Below are 17,647 nucleotides of genomic sequence, written 5' to 3' on the forward strand. Positions count from 1 at the left end.
CTCTTAGCGTCAAGGTCAAATAGTACTGTAGCGACCTATTTTAGGGTGCAGTGTCACATCCTCCGACTCTGTAGAAGGAGTGTAGAATTAAAGCTAAAACTGCCTCAGTTTGGCTTCATACCCGATTTAGAACCTAAAATTTAATAAAAATGTGCCCCACAAAAACGTAATCAAAATGTCATTGTGTGAGTGTTAGTTGATTGTTATACTGTACGTCGTTTTATCATTATAAGTGAAATTATTGTACGTCTTTTGGGGTTAATGAATTTAATGTATTACTAAATTATTCTTCACATACAATTATTATTAAAAATAACACATTTTTCATTCATGCTCAACAGAAAATTTTATCAAATGCCCTGAAGGCTCGGGTAATGACCAGTCAATCACGGTTTAGCTTAAAAATGTCAAATGACCAACCGGCGAGCCATGATTGGCTGTTGCATTAAGGTTGCATTAAACTGATTTTAAATCAGTATTCATTATTTTTGTCTGAAACCTTGAAATAAATGTTTGTTGGTTACATTTATTCCATTAAAATCGATTAATATTGTAATCATACAGAATGATTGAACAAAACAGATATTTTACTCAGCCCGAAGCAGAACTGTGCTCCACAATCTCAACTTTGCTGCATTGATCCAGCTTCTTGTTCTCCTCAGTCTTGCTTTGAATACAACTTCTCAAAAATGCTGCTGTGTGGTTAGACACACTTTTTCGGAAACAGCTGTCAAATTTGCCATAGCGGTCCGTTTATTTCTGCCCTTAATCTCCTCTTGGATAACTAAAACAGAGTGCAAGAACCCAACGCCAAGAAGACTCACTTGTGGCTTGTTGAACCTATTTTGCGTGGTTACGTGCAGAGAATATTAAAGACGTTAAAAATGACTTGACACGAGACAATTGTTTCCAAATGAAAGCATATTGGATGTTAACAAGCATTACGAGAGCGATTTTGAAAGCATGTTTTTTTGGGGCCCTGCTCGGTTTCTGTCAAGTCCGTTTGTGTACTGTCCCCTTGGGGCTCTCCTACTGTCACAAGGAATATTCCCAGGGTTGCACGTGACGTCAGGGGACGCTGAGATTGACAGGGACGGCGAATTAAAGGTCTCGGTAGAGTCGAGACAAAGGTCAAAGGAGCGAGAATCAAAACATGCAGTAAAGTATGCCAACAACAGCAGTGTCCCTTTTGCGGCGATATGAAAATCTCCAGGCCAAAATTCGCTAGGCGGAGATGGGACTATTTTCTCTCACGCAATCATGGAAAGGATGGACTATACTGGGAACTTGTCACATCGAATAAGATGAAAACAAAATCTATTTAAGCAACATTTAACAAAATTGATTTGATCGGAAAAAAATTGGTCATGACCGTCATCAGAGGCCATGAAAAACAATTGAGTGAAAACAACTTTTTCAAAAGGACGGGAAAAAATACTCAAATAATTCAAGCATCCAACAGTTCTTCATCTTAACTGGCTTGATTGTGCCCAAACTTTAGAATCGCAATGTGAGCAGAAGACTTTCACATCCATTAAGTGAGGAAAACAAAAAGACCCATCAGTCTGACCGCCGGTGTTTTTTTCTCCACTCGACACAATACACGTTTGACTCAAAGGACCGTCAAAACAACATGCGATTTTCCAATGACGAGACAGCAGTCACGAGAGAACAAGATAAGAATCTGGGTCACATTGAAATGGGTTCCTGTTTGTCCTTCGGGAGAATGACTCTTTATTCCACACCTTGACTATGGCCGCTGCTAAACCTATCATGTCTTGAACGAGAATCTTTGTAGACAACTTGGCTCTCCAGCACAGACAATAATGACTCTTGTCTGGACGGGAGGGGCTGGGAGTCTTGTTGGTGGGCTCTTTTCTTTGTTTGCTGAGTAAGCTGCAACCGCTGGCATTTATCCATTCATCCATTAGTTATATCCATCCATCCATCCCTCCATACCTCTAGCCCAATCATCTTCTCTCCATCCATCCATTCTTCTATCAGGCATATCGATCGATCGATCCTTCAAGCCCAACCATCATCTCTCCATCCATGCATCCATCCATTCTTCTATCAGGCATATCGATCGATCGATCCTTCTAGCGCAATCATCTTCTCTCCATCCATCCATCCATCCATCCTTCTATCAGGCATATTGATCGATCCTTCTAGCCCAATCATCTTCTCTCCATCCATCCATTCTTCTATCAGGCATATCGATCGATCGATCGATCCTTCTAGCCCAATCATCTTCTCTCCATCCATCCATCCATCCATCCTTCTATTAGGCATATCGATCGATCCTTCTAGCCCAATCATCTTCTCTCCATCCATCCATACATGCATCCATCCATCCATTCTTCTATCAGGCATATTGATCGATCAATCCTTCTAGCCCAATCATCTTCTCTCCATCCATCCATCCATCCATCCATCCATCCATCCATCCATCCATCCATCCAATCCAATCCAATCATCACACAGTTACTTGCACAATCTAAAGCTACTCAAGCTACTGAGGAAGCAGTTAAAGGTATTGGTGTCCTGCTCAAGGATTCCAAAGTCATCTGAGATCCTCATAGTGGGCAGACAACAATCTTAACCTGGACTTAGCTTCATCTGTTCAAAATATCTTGGTAAACTTGCCTGTTAAATTCAAGGGGTTATAAACCAGTCACGACGGTATGTCACGAAACATTGAAGTGGAACCTGGAAACCATTTGTAAAGAAACAGCCTCCTAATGACGGGAAAGCCCTCAATGTTTGATGGGAAATCTACATAAATGTTTCCTTTTAGGGCACTTGAAGCTCTCCAACACCCACGTAGCAAGATGCAATCACAAGTTCTCAAATCAAAACAGGACACTACCAAAGAAAAGAATCTAATGGAATCAATTCTTCTTCCTTTTACAGTATGTTGCTGGGAAAGAAATATGAATGCACCCTGATTGGAAGTTATTGTTCGATGCAAGGGCAATTATTAGCATGTTTTTCAGGTTGGTCGATGGTACTTCAACAACAACGTGAAGCATCCTGCTGATTAGAAGAGTATCAGAATAATTATGCAAGGACAAAATCCAAACAGGCATGTTTCAAACAATCTGTTGGGAATTATCAAGCTATAGCTCATAATGAAATGTTAACCTCATGAATATCAATTATTATAAGAGAAACTGTCAAATTAGCCAGATCAACTTGGGAAAAATTATGAATGTATAGAAATTAATGAAAGATTTTCTTAATAGAAGGGCTGGGCAATTGATCAAATTAGTTTAATTCATACCCCTGATCTACATGATTCTGAAAATGGTAAACATTACATCAAAACTGATTTTGAATCAGTTTTATTTTTGTTCGGATATTTTCTACAGGATTTTTCAGTTAATCACACTTTTAAATAAATGTTTGTTTGGTTTATTTCTTCCATTAAAATCGTAATGGATCTCAATGATCCAAGAAAATCAAGATTTTATTTCATGACGCATCGTCCAGCCCCGCTTAATATTAAAAACTCCTACTATTCTTTGTTTATACCCCCAAAACCCAATATACTAAATTTACAACAGAATGACAGACTATTCATGATGACTTCACTTGGCTTGAAGACATTTTCTTTCCTTTGAATTTCGGCATACTTTCGGAGTTAAGTTCCCGCATCATCCTGCAATTTTTCCATTCGGCGTTGCGATAATGCAACGGGTTATGGAAAGAAGCGAGCACCAGCAGCAACATCAAAACACTTTGGTCTCATTAGAGCACGGCCATTGTCCACCGGCGGTAATCGTCCATTTTGCTTTCCCCATTACGGCACAAAGAAAAGGGAGGTAAAAACAGTTTGCCCACAAATCTCCCTCTGTGTGCCAACTGGTTTACTCCACTTATTCAAGCCGAGAAGCAAAGACCATCTGCTCATTTGAACTCCCGCCTCAAAACACTCCATAATGCGCATTCAGCGCTGGCATTTGTCGTTTGCCAGCACACGATTTGACCAAACACTTAGTAAAACTCTCTCCAAAACCATCTAAAGCTAGCTTGACCATACCCATGAATGCGGCCGCTTTGAATGCTGGAGTCCTGAATGGCGTCCACCAAAGGAGGACTTGACAAAGCCGGAGTTGAACCATCAGCCAAAATAGCAAAAAAAAATAAATAAAATGAAATGATTTGGCAGTATATCCAAAATTGCTTTGTTGAACTGGTATGCTGGTTTTATTTCTTCATCCATCAATTGGAGGATGTTGGATTTAGGGGTTTGGGGTCTTTATTTATTGCTTGGCCGAAGATCTAAAGGCCGACAATGCCTTTTTTGGCATGTCTCGGTATGACACTTTGATCCACTTAGTAGCTCGCAGTGCAAGGCCAAACAAACATGCTTTGTATGAATATTCACATACAGCTGTCTGGGGCAAGGCGATAGCAGCTGCTGCGCTTGAGACCCCCCAAAAGTCCTGCCTGGATGGCTACATCTGGGCCAGGTTCATCTGGCCTAATCCCACCAATTCTAAAATTGGCATTTTATCCAAGTGGTCGCTAATACGCGAATATCATTTTTTAATGGCTTTACTGTATACCGTAGAATGAGAGGTCAATCTTAAAATATTGACAAGCCTATTTAAATACAATTGACAACTAAATATGATCTGAGATGCGTATAGAAATTGAGGAATTTTTCAAATGAGATTTATTGTATATCTTTAAATTTACCAAATTTCAAGTGCATTTAAATGCATGTAAAATGATGACAAAAAATATAGAGTGGTAAGTTATCATATGAAATTAATTAGTTCCAGAAGTAATTTCTTGATTTTTTTTTTTTTTTTAGAAGTGCTTTTTACATGTAAATAGCCTAATCCGTTCCAAGCCCCTCCCCCCGGGAAGACAATTTTATGTTTCTGAGTTCTACGGTGTGAACTAAAGATGAATAGTGCAAGTCCACAGTCAAGATAAGTGCAAAGAATTTGTCTCTCTCGTTTGTAGACGTATTAGTAAATTATAAAAATGCATCAAAAACTAAAAAACACATTAGCAGTTCTGGCAGCGTGATGACGTATTGCATTACAGTCTTGTTTGAATGAGCGCGTCTCGTTATTACCAACAAAAAAAAAAAAAAAAATCCCCGTAACAAGAGACAATTATTTTTCCGACGTTTCGTAACCTGAATTTTTCGTAGAAAGATAAATCCCGAAAAAAAAGGTACGGATGTATTCTTTTGAGCAGAGTGGTCCCATATCAAATGAAATTGTAATCCCAGTTAAACCAAATGGTTCCACTTTGACATTATACTTGACTCAATTCGCACAAATGATATCCAATCATCTTTTTTATATGACAACTTCTTACAGAAAGTGTCGCTAATTGTCTGTGTGCCCCGGAACTGACTGGCAACACATTCAGGTGCACCTCAATCTTCTCTCTCGCTAAACTGACCTTTAACCCTAAAAATACAAAGGGCTATGGAAATGAGATTCATTTTTTTGTTTATTGCTCCATTGTTTTATCGAAACACGGCAGATGTTGACTTTTCTAATTCCCCACTGTGTAATATTGACAATAAAGATGCTTTCAATTAAATTAAACTACAATCCCATATACAAACTGTATTATTTCACCAAAACAAAAAAAAAACCAAAAATACCATTTGGTCAAGTTTTCTTCATTATGGTTAAATATAATCAGCTTAAAATGGCATTTCCTGTTTCTGGTGAATGTAATTTTTTAATGAGCAAATTTAATCTCATCCTAATCCAATGGACTGGCTGTAGCAAGTATGGCGAGCAGCTTGGAATACACAAAACTGCTGTTGTGAGACTTTGGCGGCGCGCATGATATCAATGGCCCCTACCCCTGGCGGGTTGTCGGTTGGCCCTGACAACACGCCTCAACGCGGTGCCAGGCTGTCAGGGTGCCAAGGCCGGCCAGCAGCTGCCGGCCCAAACCAGCGGGCACAAATTGAGGCGACGGCGGGGAGCCCCATCCTGCCGCGGTCCGCCCACTTGCCTCCTTCGGGCTACAACCGCCCCTCTAAACAACACGCGCACAATGCTGCTTTAATTGTGAAAAATTAGCCAAAAGCTAATCTCCCATCTTTTCAATCAACTATGTGCTGGGGCTGCCAATATAATAATAACTCATGAGCAATTTTAGGCAAAAATAAACACTGTTCCCTTTGAGGAAGCCTCAGCCTGCTCTGAAGCACGACTTTGCGATTTGCGCCGACTCTGTTTCACGCATAAACATGTGGAAATATTCAAGATGGACCAAAAATGAAATCTCAACTTTTTTCGTCAATCATTCGATATATTTATGGTTTTAACGGAATAAATAAACGCACCAAATAAATATACATTAAAAAATGCTGTGGAAAATTTAAGACAAAAATTTTCATAGCTTGTGCATATCTTGATTAACTCATGCAATATGTATTTATATGTATTTTTATATGTATTTTTACATATCTTTCAAGAGTCTAACAAAATAAATCCCAGGCACTTATTTATTTACTTATTTTGGAAAACTACTTGAGATATCCTTTTACCCAAATTTTGGAGAAAAAAAAAAGGGGGAATTAGTAGTACCTGGGGTTGAATGTCTGGACTGTAAAGACGTATAAATAAGTCTTTGGGATTGAGTGAGTTAAGGGGATTGTTAATTTATTTTGTCATTTTTAGCAGGAAAAAAAAAGTGTCTAGTCTGCTCTTACCGTGAAACAAACAAGCAAAACGTTTAAATATTCTCACTAAATGTCCATTGAGCATTTTATCCAAGTTTTGTGAATTGTTCTACCGTGATTTTTTTTTTTTTTTTTCCCCGAAAGCGTAAAATGCATCTTGGCTCAATAAATGTGGGAAACACCGATGAGGAATATCTAAAATCTAGTGGTAAACACACCAAAGCCTGTGGAAGGTTTGATATTCAGCCGTCACTTCAATTTGAGAACGGTAACGGAATCGGAAGAACACATGGAATGTTTCCAGTAGTAGTCCTTTGTTTACCGTCCTGCTCTTTTATGTTGACTGTTTTAGTCGATGATGCTGGTGTGATGTCACTGTTTCCATTCATGAGGTCATCCTGCCTACATACATTTCACAGTAAAAACAGTGGCCACATACAATTTACTGTTCCAAACGGCACTATTTATACAGTGTATAAATACGTTGTCTACTACAACTACTACTACTACTACTACTACTATTATTGGCTACTAAAATGGTCTTCAAGATTTTAATAGGGTTTTTATCACGGCTTGTGCAGGGAACAACAGTTATAATAAACAGAAAATATTCTTATTTTCAAAATAAGAACAAACCAATTGGACAATGAAGCACTTCTAAATTGTATTACAGTCAATATACAGCCGTTGTCTTGACATTTATTAATAAGTATTTTTTTCCTATTCTTTGATATATGTTTTGTAAAGTAAAATAGTGTTGGCCTGCAATGCTTTGACTTCGTGCTACGCAAAAGGAAAACAAACAAAATCCGTACTGCCTGCATTTCTTGATTGAAGCTGATGAAAATAATCTAAATTTTGTAAATTCTGAAAAAAAAAAGGCATTCAGTGATTCTCAAATGCGGTTCTCAAATTAGTGAGCTTATTTTTTGCTTTTTGATGCAATGACAGGAGCAGAAGATTTTTCTTTTCAAATTAACAGCAAATTGATTGGAACATGAAGCAAGTGACTCCTTTGCAGAACTTTATAAGCTTTTCTTTTGTTATGCATTATACGGATGCACATTGCCAATTCGTGATGCAATTTTTCAGCAGGCTAGCCGGACGTAAAACTTATGTTTTACGAGCTACAATGTGGAATTGCTGGAAAAAAACGCTTCCATCATGAAAAAGACAGTTCAGAAGTTTTCTGATAGACTAATTTTTGTTTGAATTTAAACATGCCGGTTAGGGGGTACCTAGCTGAGAAAATATTTTACGGGGTACATCACTGAAAAAAGGTCGCGTTCTTCCCATTTACTCGACTCACTGCGGACATCTTTAGGTTTTAACGCATTTTCAGTGGCCAATCCGAGTGCAGGTACACAGAACACGAATAAGGCAGCCTGAAATATTGATGCTCTATTTTGTTTTCATTTTTGCCGTACTTGAGAGGCCATCTGGGCGGGTCGTCCTTTCTCACGTTAAATATTCATCGACCTGGCGAATGTGACCAGGGGAGAGCAAAAGAGGGTCATTTTGTAACGTGAGAGAGGAGTGAGGAGAGGTGCCGGGGGGGGGGGGGGGGGGGGGGTCACTGAGCAGCATTCAACAATAGCTTTGGCTAACAGATGGATGATAGTGTGCGGGGATATAGTTCAGTGTCATAGAAGAAGAACTTGATATCTGATTATATCCAGCCCAGCCTATAAATACAAAAGGGATTACATGTGGTTACATGAATAATGAATTTGAGATTATTTTGTTGACATGCGTTTAATTTGTCGCGGCCTTGCAGAATGCCACAAAGGAGCACAGGATCCCGTTGCTCCAGCGGGCCAATTAAAAAAAGTTCCTTGTGACCAGCCCTCGCGCCAAGTCGAGCTATTAATTAGCGGACAAACGTCCACGTTGGCAGGTGCAATCAGGAGAACATATTTAACAAGCTGGAAAATAACGTTCTTATTAATGGTCCGGTGCCCGTAAAGCGTTTGGAACCTTTCCCCTTTGTTCAGCACTCTTGATAAAAACCGCAACGTGGTCCGGACCGAGTGTACACACGGTCAGCAAACAATTCTAATGATGTGCAAACACGGCCGACATGAAACGCATACAGAGGGGCTGCTTTTGAGTAAATCGCCTTTTAATATTTAATGACGGTCCATCAATTATGAACAAATGTGCGGCTGAACACTTATTAAGAGGAGGGCCGGTTGCTTAGGAGCCCCGGCATGTTCTGTCACTTGTGTGCCGTTCGTAACGGGATACCCTGTAGTGTGACAGTAATATGGTGGAAAGTAAATAAGGCGGCGGGCGCGGGGATCTTTGTTGTGGGGGGGGCTGCCGCAAGCGTGCTACAAATCCAAGTGTTCAATAATGCAGTCTGACACGTGTCTGACTTGCTTTGTTACCCGGCACCCTGGACATGCCGGAGGGGCCCAGGCGCGGAGGATCCGATCTACTAGATTAGACTTTGAAAACCGTGGACGTTTTAAAACCCCTCGGTGTCAATTTCGACTCGATTCGGGCCATCGATCTGGAGAAATCTAACGAAAAACACTAGGAGGCTAAAAATGACTATAGCTTGTCAAAACAGGTCGAGGTTCAAAATGGCACCATGCGTTCATTCTTAAATGCTTGCAAATGCCGTTTGTTTGATTGCAAAGTTGACATTAGGGACCCGTATGACCAACGACACTCAGGGGCTACCATCTGACAAAAATGGCGCACCTCCACTCCCCTGCACGGATGTTCTGGAACATTTCTTCTCAAATGGGAGCACGAGAAGGCACTTCAGGCTGTAATTTAATGCTTTTTGATGCTGTTACAGGAAAAGTGCTTTCCTTTTCAAACTAAGAGCAAATTAACTGGAACATGATGCACCTGGTTGCTATTTTTTTTTTACGGTAACTCCTTTGTATATTGAATTTAGTAGTGAAGGGAAAGTACCAAAAGCAAAGTATCAAGAGCAATAATTGAGCAAAAAAAAAAACAATTGTCACAGAAAAGACTAGACTTATAAAGCAGTTCAAACTCTAAATCAATACTTCCACAGTGTATTCCACTGTCTCCTTTCCTTTGATTATTTCATTGGAAATATAAACACTTTGCAAAAAATAATGATTAAAAAAAAAAGTTTAAAAGTTAAAAAGCCAGTGTAACCCTCCGATTGACCGCAAATTAAATTCAGCGGGGATGAGCTCACACGCCAAAGAGGACAAGCCATATATCCTGAGATGCGGATGATTTATTTCCCCCATAACTTGAGTCAAAACAATCGTCGGCCTTGCGCAGTCCAGCCTCCAGTTTTAGGGAGATAAACACAGCTGGACACCTTAAAACTTTTTGTGTTTATGTCTGTTTGCTACCTTTCCAAGCCGAGGCTAAAAATAGGCGTCGCGCATCCGGCTGGGATGCTAACAGTGCAGTCATCTTTCCTTGCGAAGGACACAACAGTGTCTGAAGTTTTGGGAAAAGGGAGAAGGGGGTGAGGAGGGGGGAAGGAAACGGTGACTACCGTGTGACAAGCGCCCTGTTCCTTCCTCTCAGGCCTGGGAAACAGGAAGTGCTACACACAAGGCATTATTGTGACGGAGAGGAAATGCAAGGTCCTCTAAAATAGGAACCTCAATCCGCTTGTCAATGACAAGGGGCTCCACAGAGACCCCCCACTATCGCCACACAAATTTTGTTGTTGCGGTTTTATTACTGATATATGCATAATAAAAGCAAATCCACGCATGGAAGAAAAAAATGTTCTTGAAAATGTGCTTTAAATTTCAATAGAAAATTATCTGTTATTTAAGTCCCATGTGTTTACCGTAATTCCCCAAATATAGGACGTACCCTTGATTTCAAATTCTGGCATTTTCTTTGTTGCCGCGTATAGGACACACCGACAGTTTGGCGAGGATGTAAAAATTACAGCAAAAGAGTGTCAACTCATTTTCAACATGGGAGGAAAATCTAGTCCCAAATGTGCCAGACCAGTAAAAGTATTGGTATAAATTTTAATAACTTTTAAACAACAACTTCAAATTACTTTTTTTTTTAATACTGTCCAAAATAAAACAAGTACACCATACCACTATCAATCATAAAATATTTACTTTAGTATTAATCATTTAAAGTTTTTTGTTTAGTTAAAAAATTCAGCTGTTTTATACTTTACAAAATCATCTTGTGGGCCGGATTAACCCCAAAAACCGGCCAGAGGACCGTATGTTTGACACCCCCTGCTTTGAATGATACTCTCTGTTTGTGAGCAAGGATGGACTCGGACGTTGGTTCAGTCTGCTCGCTTCTTCATTTGAAAATAATGCCGGAACAACCTCAGCTAACACGAGCTGCTGTTAGCTGCAACAGGAACTGGCTGCAAACAGCCAACTGACGTCCGCCCTCTAACTCCTCCCTGAGGAGAGTTTGAGTAATTTTCCTGTGTTGTGAGCAAGGATTGACTCGGACGTTGGTTCAGTCTGCTCGCTTCTTCATTTGAAAATAATGCCGGAACAACCTCAGCTAACACGAGCTGCTGTTAGCTGCAACAGGAACTGGCTGCAAACAGCCAACTGACGTCCGCCCTCTAACTCCTCCCTGAGGAGAGTTTGAGTAATTTTCCTGTGTTGTGAGCAAGGATGGACTCGGACGTTGGTTCAGTCTGCTCGCTTCTTCAATTGAAAATAATGCTGTAACAACCTCAGCTAACACGAGCTGCTGTTAGCTGCAACGGGCACTGGCTGCAAACAGCCAACTGACGTCCGCCCTCTAACTCCTCCCTGAGGAGAGTTTGAGTAATTTTCCTGTGTTGTGAGCAAGGATGGACTCGGACGTTGGTTCAGTCTACTCGCTTCTTCAATTGAAAATAATGCTGTAACAACCTCAGCTATCACGAGCTGCTGTTAGCTGCAACGGGCACTGGCTGGAAACGGCCAACTGACATCCGCCCTTTAACTCCTCCCTTTACGGTAATTATATAATTATACAAGTAAAAACATGGCCGATATAAAAATGCGCAAACGTGCGTCAAAACTCGGCTGTAGTGGCAGACCGATCAATCTTCTTCGATCAATCTTTAAGTGACCATTTATAGGACGCGCCCATACTTTCGGCCTTCATTTTAGGGGGAAAAAAGTGTGTCTTATATTTGGGTAATTACGGTAAGTTTTTATTGAAATGCCTCTTCCAATAACTGAAAATTAGCCGAACAATATACTGCGAAAAGTTTCTATTTCAAAACACGGATACTTCCGCTATACTTCAGGATATTAACCTGATATTAACCTCTTCTCCTAATTGATCATTTCTTCAGGTTCGGCGGGCCGGATTTTAAAAGCTTAACGGACCACAATAGGGCCCCCGGACCGTAGTTTGTCCACGCCTGTTATACAGCCTGACAAGCGCCATTTCAAAGGGGGAATATGGGGGCATGTGTTTCAGCAGACGTTGAGGAGGGGCCGGTTGCTAAGATGCCAGGCTTTGTAGCGGGCCGCCTCCCAGTTAATCAAAATCTTCCTGGACTGTTTCTGCAAAGGGCCGAATCGTCTGTCTGGATACACTGGGAGGTAACGGCGGCCCCCATCCCTCCCTCCCACCCCGCCCCCACCTTGGCAAAATTGCAGCTATTTCGCCCCCTTTTGCCAAGATCAGCATGGCACCTCGTGTAGCGCATTACATGGATAAGATCTTCATTGTGTGCCCTCGGAGAACATAGCAGATGTTGGCCACCTGACTTTTTTTCTTCTTTTTTTTTTGGGGGGGGGGGGGGGGGGGGGGGGGTCAATGGATAAAAAATGAAGGTCCGCATTGTTTTTTGTTTTTCTCAATTAAAATGACATCCATCAATGTCGTTCTGCATTTCACCACCAATTAAAATAAAAGGCAAAAGGCAGGACATTAATCACACAATGTTAAGTAAGATATAGTTGTTAATGCATTCAGGGGCACCACATTTGTCACCACAAGATATGACGTGTAAAAGGATTAGAGGTGTAAGAACAGTAAAGAATATTTTTAGAACCATTTACTGTATTTCATTTTGCATGAAATATTTCTATCCTCCAATACTGTTTGTTAACCAGGATGCACTGTTAAGAAACTAACATATTTACTCAAATAAAATGAGGCAACAGATTACAAGCAATATTATCAATGAAATGCCACAATCTTTGGTATTGGGTGTATATTGAAATTTTTCAATTAAATTTGAGAAATTGTGAAGAGAAAACAAAAGGGAATTAATTATTAACCTTAATCTTTGATATATGTAATTTGAATGTTTATATTTTTCATAAACTCATTTTAATCAGGTTATTCCATGTAAAATGTTGTGCCATTGGTTATTTGAGAAGCGTTTGTTTGGATTATTCCATGAATGTTTTTTTTTTTTTTTTTTTTTAACCAAACCACAAAATGTTATTATTTTTGAAACATTTGCTATACTTAACCATGTTTTTTTAAAGAAAATTCCACAAAAATGGGGCTCACTTGCCATCTCGCTGATTATTAATCAACAAGTCAATACATTAATTCGTGTATTGTTTTTAAGTTACTACAACCAACATGCAGTAATATTCCAATGCAAACTGTAGCCACAATAAATAATTAAATACATAAACACATCATTCTCGGGACAGAATTGATCCCAACCAAATGATGATGATTTTGTACAGAATATTTGTGGCTAAAAAACACTCTTCACTCATCTGATTTTTTTTTTTTTTAATGACATCCTCAAAACTTGCATCATCCTAAACAGCGGATATATACAGATGCCGAACAAAAGAAACATTTTACTGCCATCTAGCGGTCAAACATATAAACCAAACAAACGTTTGTTACGTGCTGACTGTGACCTGAGTTTGATTGTGGATTTTGAGGAGAGCAAAAAACGAGCTGCCTCATTCCCAGGGATTATCGTGCTCACATTCCACCTTGTTGGGATCTGCGCTAGCAGGTTTAGAATCAAGGAGCGTGTGCTTAAATCGGGGAGGGGATACTTGCTCGTTCCCAAAAGACCTCCCTCGACCCATCACTTCCAACAGCAATGATGTGAGCCCTTTGCCTCCATCACAGGCAGGCATTTTGCTAGAAACGTTACCTGGGATTCGATCTGGAGAAGCCGCATTCACAAGTGGAGGAAGCGGGTCCTGATCAGCTTCATCCATTGGTGGAGATGATGGTTCCAAGGTAGGCAGTGTGCATTTCTGTTCCTCTGTCGCATGTGAAGTCTGGTGATCAGCTTCATGTATTGGTGGAGATGATGGTTCCAAGGTAGGCTGTGCGCATTTCTGTTCTTCTGTCGCATGTGAAGTCTGGACCGGAGCCTCGGTTCCAGGACCGGAGCGAACCAGAAGACCTTTCTCTGTGATCGGGTAAAGTTTGGCGGCACGCTCCCGGCGCTCGAGGTGCATATGCTCCAGCAGCCTGAGCTCGGGTGGCAACTCAAACATATTCTCCTGTGGATATATGAGAGAAAAAAAAAAAAAACATTGATTGAGAAAACAGCGCTGAGTGATTATTTTGTGATTTGAATATGCGAATGTTTTTTTCATCAAATTGCAACCGAAAAACGTATATATTGTTTTGTTGATTTAAAAACAGTTTCTGGATCTATTTCTTGAAATCGCGTTTTCTTTTTTATGCGCCTTAACCCCCATATAAATTGCTTCAAAATTGGAGCATATATAGCAGTCAAAATTTCAAACGGGGTATTGTAAAAAATCTAATTAAAAAAAATACATTTATGAATGAAATCCTGAGGTAAAAACTGAAGATTTTACCTGGGTTCGTATTAAAACGAGCTTATAATAGCACGAGAAAACTATTTATCGAGACAACATACATGCAGCCATATTTCCCGGCATGCAACGGCAACATTGACAGCTGGTCATACCTTTCATTGTCTCCCATCTAAAGCAGCATTGCCTTCACGTTCTTAACGTCAATCCATGGGTATGCTGTGTGCATGTTGTCTCGATAAACAGTTTTCTCGCGCTATTATAAGCAAAGACTGGAGTGCAGTTAGCTTATATATTAAAATTTGAAAACTTCTTCCCTAAGTGTTGACAGCAGTGCGCAACTTAACTACCGATATTATTTCTCTAACAAAAAAATGTGTATTTTAATTAAAAATGCTTACCTTTTTTAGAATCTTGCGTTGCATTGTGCCTAAAATGAGCCTTTTGCAGCTGTAAAGTGTAAATCCTTGTTGGAATGGGGGGACAAACCAAAAATATGTCAACCACCGAAGGAAAGTCGAAGAATGCGTGACGTGCGTCGTTAGTTGGCTGCCACTTTTGATTGCAACAAATGGAATCCCACGCAATAAAAAGTCAATAATGATTATATTCTGTGTCAGATTTTCATTCTCTATGGGCCTGATGGCAACTGACATTGCACATTTTGGGATGCAAATTTTACGGATTATGTCACACCGTGTTCAAAAATGCACCAGGAAAACTTACACAACCTTCATGTTGAGGAAGCAAAATAAGAAGGAAGGTGTTGAATCATAATAATCGGACATAGAACCTACTATTACGACCCTTTGGAATTGTTGAATATTTCTGAAATATTGTAAATTTCAAACTATATTTTCAGTTGTATTTTATAGTTGTTCCACAATGTGCCTTGAACAGATACATACATTTTGATTGCCCCCGGTGGCTCGTAAAAAAACTGCAGATAAGCAGCACTGGACCATAAAACCAGAGGGCTCAAATCATGAGAAAAAAATGTGTGGCTGATAGTCCAAAATGTATGATATTTCAATATGCTACCTCCCGACAATGCGCTCCTACCAGATTGATGCTCTCCAAATCATCAAGCGGGTACTGGCTACTCGAAAGATAGCTGTCCACCAAGGCCATGTAGTCCAACATGAGAGAATCCAGCAGCACCATTCGGAGAGGTTTCAAATGGATCACTGAAAGCGCCATGACGTTCAGTAGGATTGAAGGACATGGACGTTGGTACCAGATTTTGCTTTCATCCTGCAATTTAAGGGAAGGAAACTTAATGTTCATTAAAGCACCGATTGTAATGTTGCCCTTCATCAATGCGTACCTCAGTGAGCTGGGACTTAAGCTTCAGAGTCTTCATGTGGGAGGAGGGAACCTTTAGGTGAAGACCTGCCACCTCATCAAGAGTGCTTACTTTGTTTGGGAGGAATCCTCCTGTCTCAGAATGAAAGCACAATATGTCTGCCACCTAGTCCAGAAAATAAAAATAAAGGTTGGTTCAATGAATGATTCCATTTAGAAGTATTTTCCCTCCTTCCCCATGTACCTGAGTGTCAAAGACGTTAGTCAGCTTGACCCCAAATTGTGTCATCAGACATCCACCGAGAGCTCTGCAGTCATGAATTACCTGTGCCAAATTATAAAACAAAAACCAAGACCATAAAAAACAAAAAAAACTGGACCACTCACCTTCAGTATGTGTTTATTCTCAAGAATCATTGTCAGACCATTTTTGAAGGCCTTTGCTCCAAGTAAAAGGATGTCAAAGAGATACACTTTTTCTTTTGTGGCCATCTAAAAAAGAAAAAAATTCAACATGGAGTCAGGATTCAAGAGTTTTATTCTCATATGCAGAGTAACGCTACAATGAAATTCTTATTCAGTTCCCTTCCCCAAGCAGACTTACATTCCGCAAAATAGAGCAAATAATAAAGTAGACAATAGTGGACAACAAAAACAGTACTACATATTTTGGAGTAGATCAGAAAGGAAGAAACTATATACATGAGGATGATAATGCAAAATATTATTTAGTCATCAGCATTCCTGCAAAACGCAGTGTGCAGGAGTTGTAAGGTACATGTGTGCATGCATTAGAAGCTATTAGCAGGCCGGGCTCGCAGTCCTGGCCCTCAGGCTCCTGTAGCGTCTGCCTGATGACGGACGAATGGGACCATCGTAAACGAAGACCCGCTTAAAATAACGGCGGGCTTCTCACCTGAAGCCAACACAGCCGACCGTGTTTGTGCATCTCCACCCCGTCACCTCCAAGGCCGACCACATGCTGCTTCTTTATTGCCATCACCTCAAAAATAACATCACAATTGTTTAGTACATATAAACGCACGGAAATACTCGAAAAATACTCACAGCGGGTCCAAATTTGTCAAAAAAATCAATCACTTCAAAGTTATTGGCTCCATCTTCGTCGTCGCCTGTTAAAATTAAAACGTTTTTAATTTACAGTGTTTCTATTTTGGATGACAGTAAAAGTTGATACATTACCAAGGTAAATTGTCTTGTGCGCCTGGATTTTTTCCAATTTGTTAGGTTCCAACTCTTTAGGGATATATCTGCGGATCATTTAAGAGTTTTAAGATCTACGTTTTTTTTTTTTTTTGCTCCCTAACTTTTGATGACTTACCCATGCACTTTGTCCTCTTCGTTGACAAATTCCACTACAAATTCACAGAATGTTATATGAATTTTCACTTGCTATATTTGTTGTCTTTTTCTACTCACCCTTCACAATTTCGTGACCGTAGAATAATTTACTTCCAGGCAATTCACGTCCATTATCGCCACACACAACTGAAACGCACCAATTCAACGAGATGTTTCACATTGTGCAGTATTTTGACCATTTTTTGGGTCGTACATCATTTGGGCAGTATTTTAACTGAAATTTCAGCTCCCTAATGTTTTCATTGCGAAATGCTTAGTTGTAAAGATTGTAAAAACAAATTATCAACTTTTAACAACAAAAAATATAACATTACGAACCTTTCGTGAGGGTTAATGTTTTGTTGGCGGTGATACGCTGCACAACGCCGAAATAAAAGGACGTCTTGAGGGTTAGTTTGACACATTTCCCTTGGAATATATTCGTAAAGTGGGTTTCGTCGTCCATGTTTTCGTGCCGCAGTCTAGTATCGTACGTCATTCGAATGTCGACAAGTGTTTGGCGAAATGGCAATTAAGCTAACTCGATGTTACGTTCAATGACAATCGGAATGAAGAGCGTCATATTTGTGAAATC

General features: G+C 40.0%; 1 protein-coding gene across 1 annotated transcript; it reads right to left on the reverse strand.

Annotated features, from left to right (window-relative positions):
* Nucleotides 1-13,370: 13,370 nt before the first annotated feature.
* On the reverse strand, nt 13,371-17,551 carry exd1 (exonuclease 3'-5' domain containing 1). The gene is made up of 11 exons (XM_088433887.1): nt 17,392-17,551; nt 17,131-17,199; nt 17,033-17,066; nt 16,894-16,961; nt 16,759-16,823; nt 16,607-16,693; nt 16,078-16,182; nt 15,935-16,015; nt 15,713-15,856; nt 15,448-15,639; nt 13,371-14,103 (listed from the first exon to the last, which is right to left on the reverse strand). The coding sequence occupies exons 1-11, from the start codon at nt 17,549-17,551 to the stop codon at nt 13,546-13,548; spliced, it is 1,563 nt and encodes a 520-aa protein (XP_088290013.1). The 3' UTR covers nt 13,371-13,545.
* Between the last annotated feature and the right edge of the window lie 96 nt (nt 17,552-17,647).

Source organism: Hippichthys cyanospilos, chromosome 14 (assembly GCF_059441005.1).
Source record: "Hippichthys cyanospilos isolate Australia breed blue-spotted pipefish chromosome 14, RoL_Hcya_1.0, whole genome shotgun sequence".
Taxonomy (NCBI): Eukaryota; Metazoa; Chordata; class Actinopteri; order Syngnathiformes; family Syngnathidae; genus Hippichthys; species Hippichthys cyanospilos.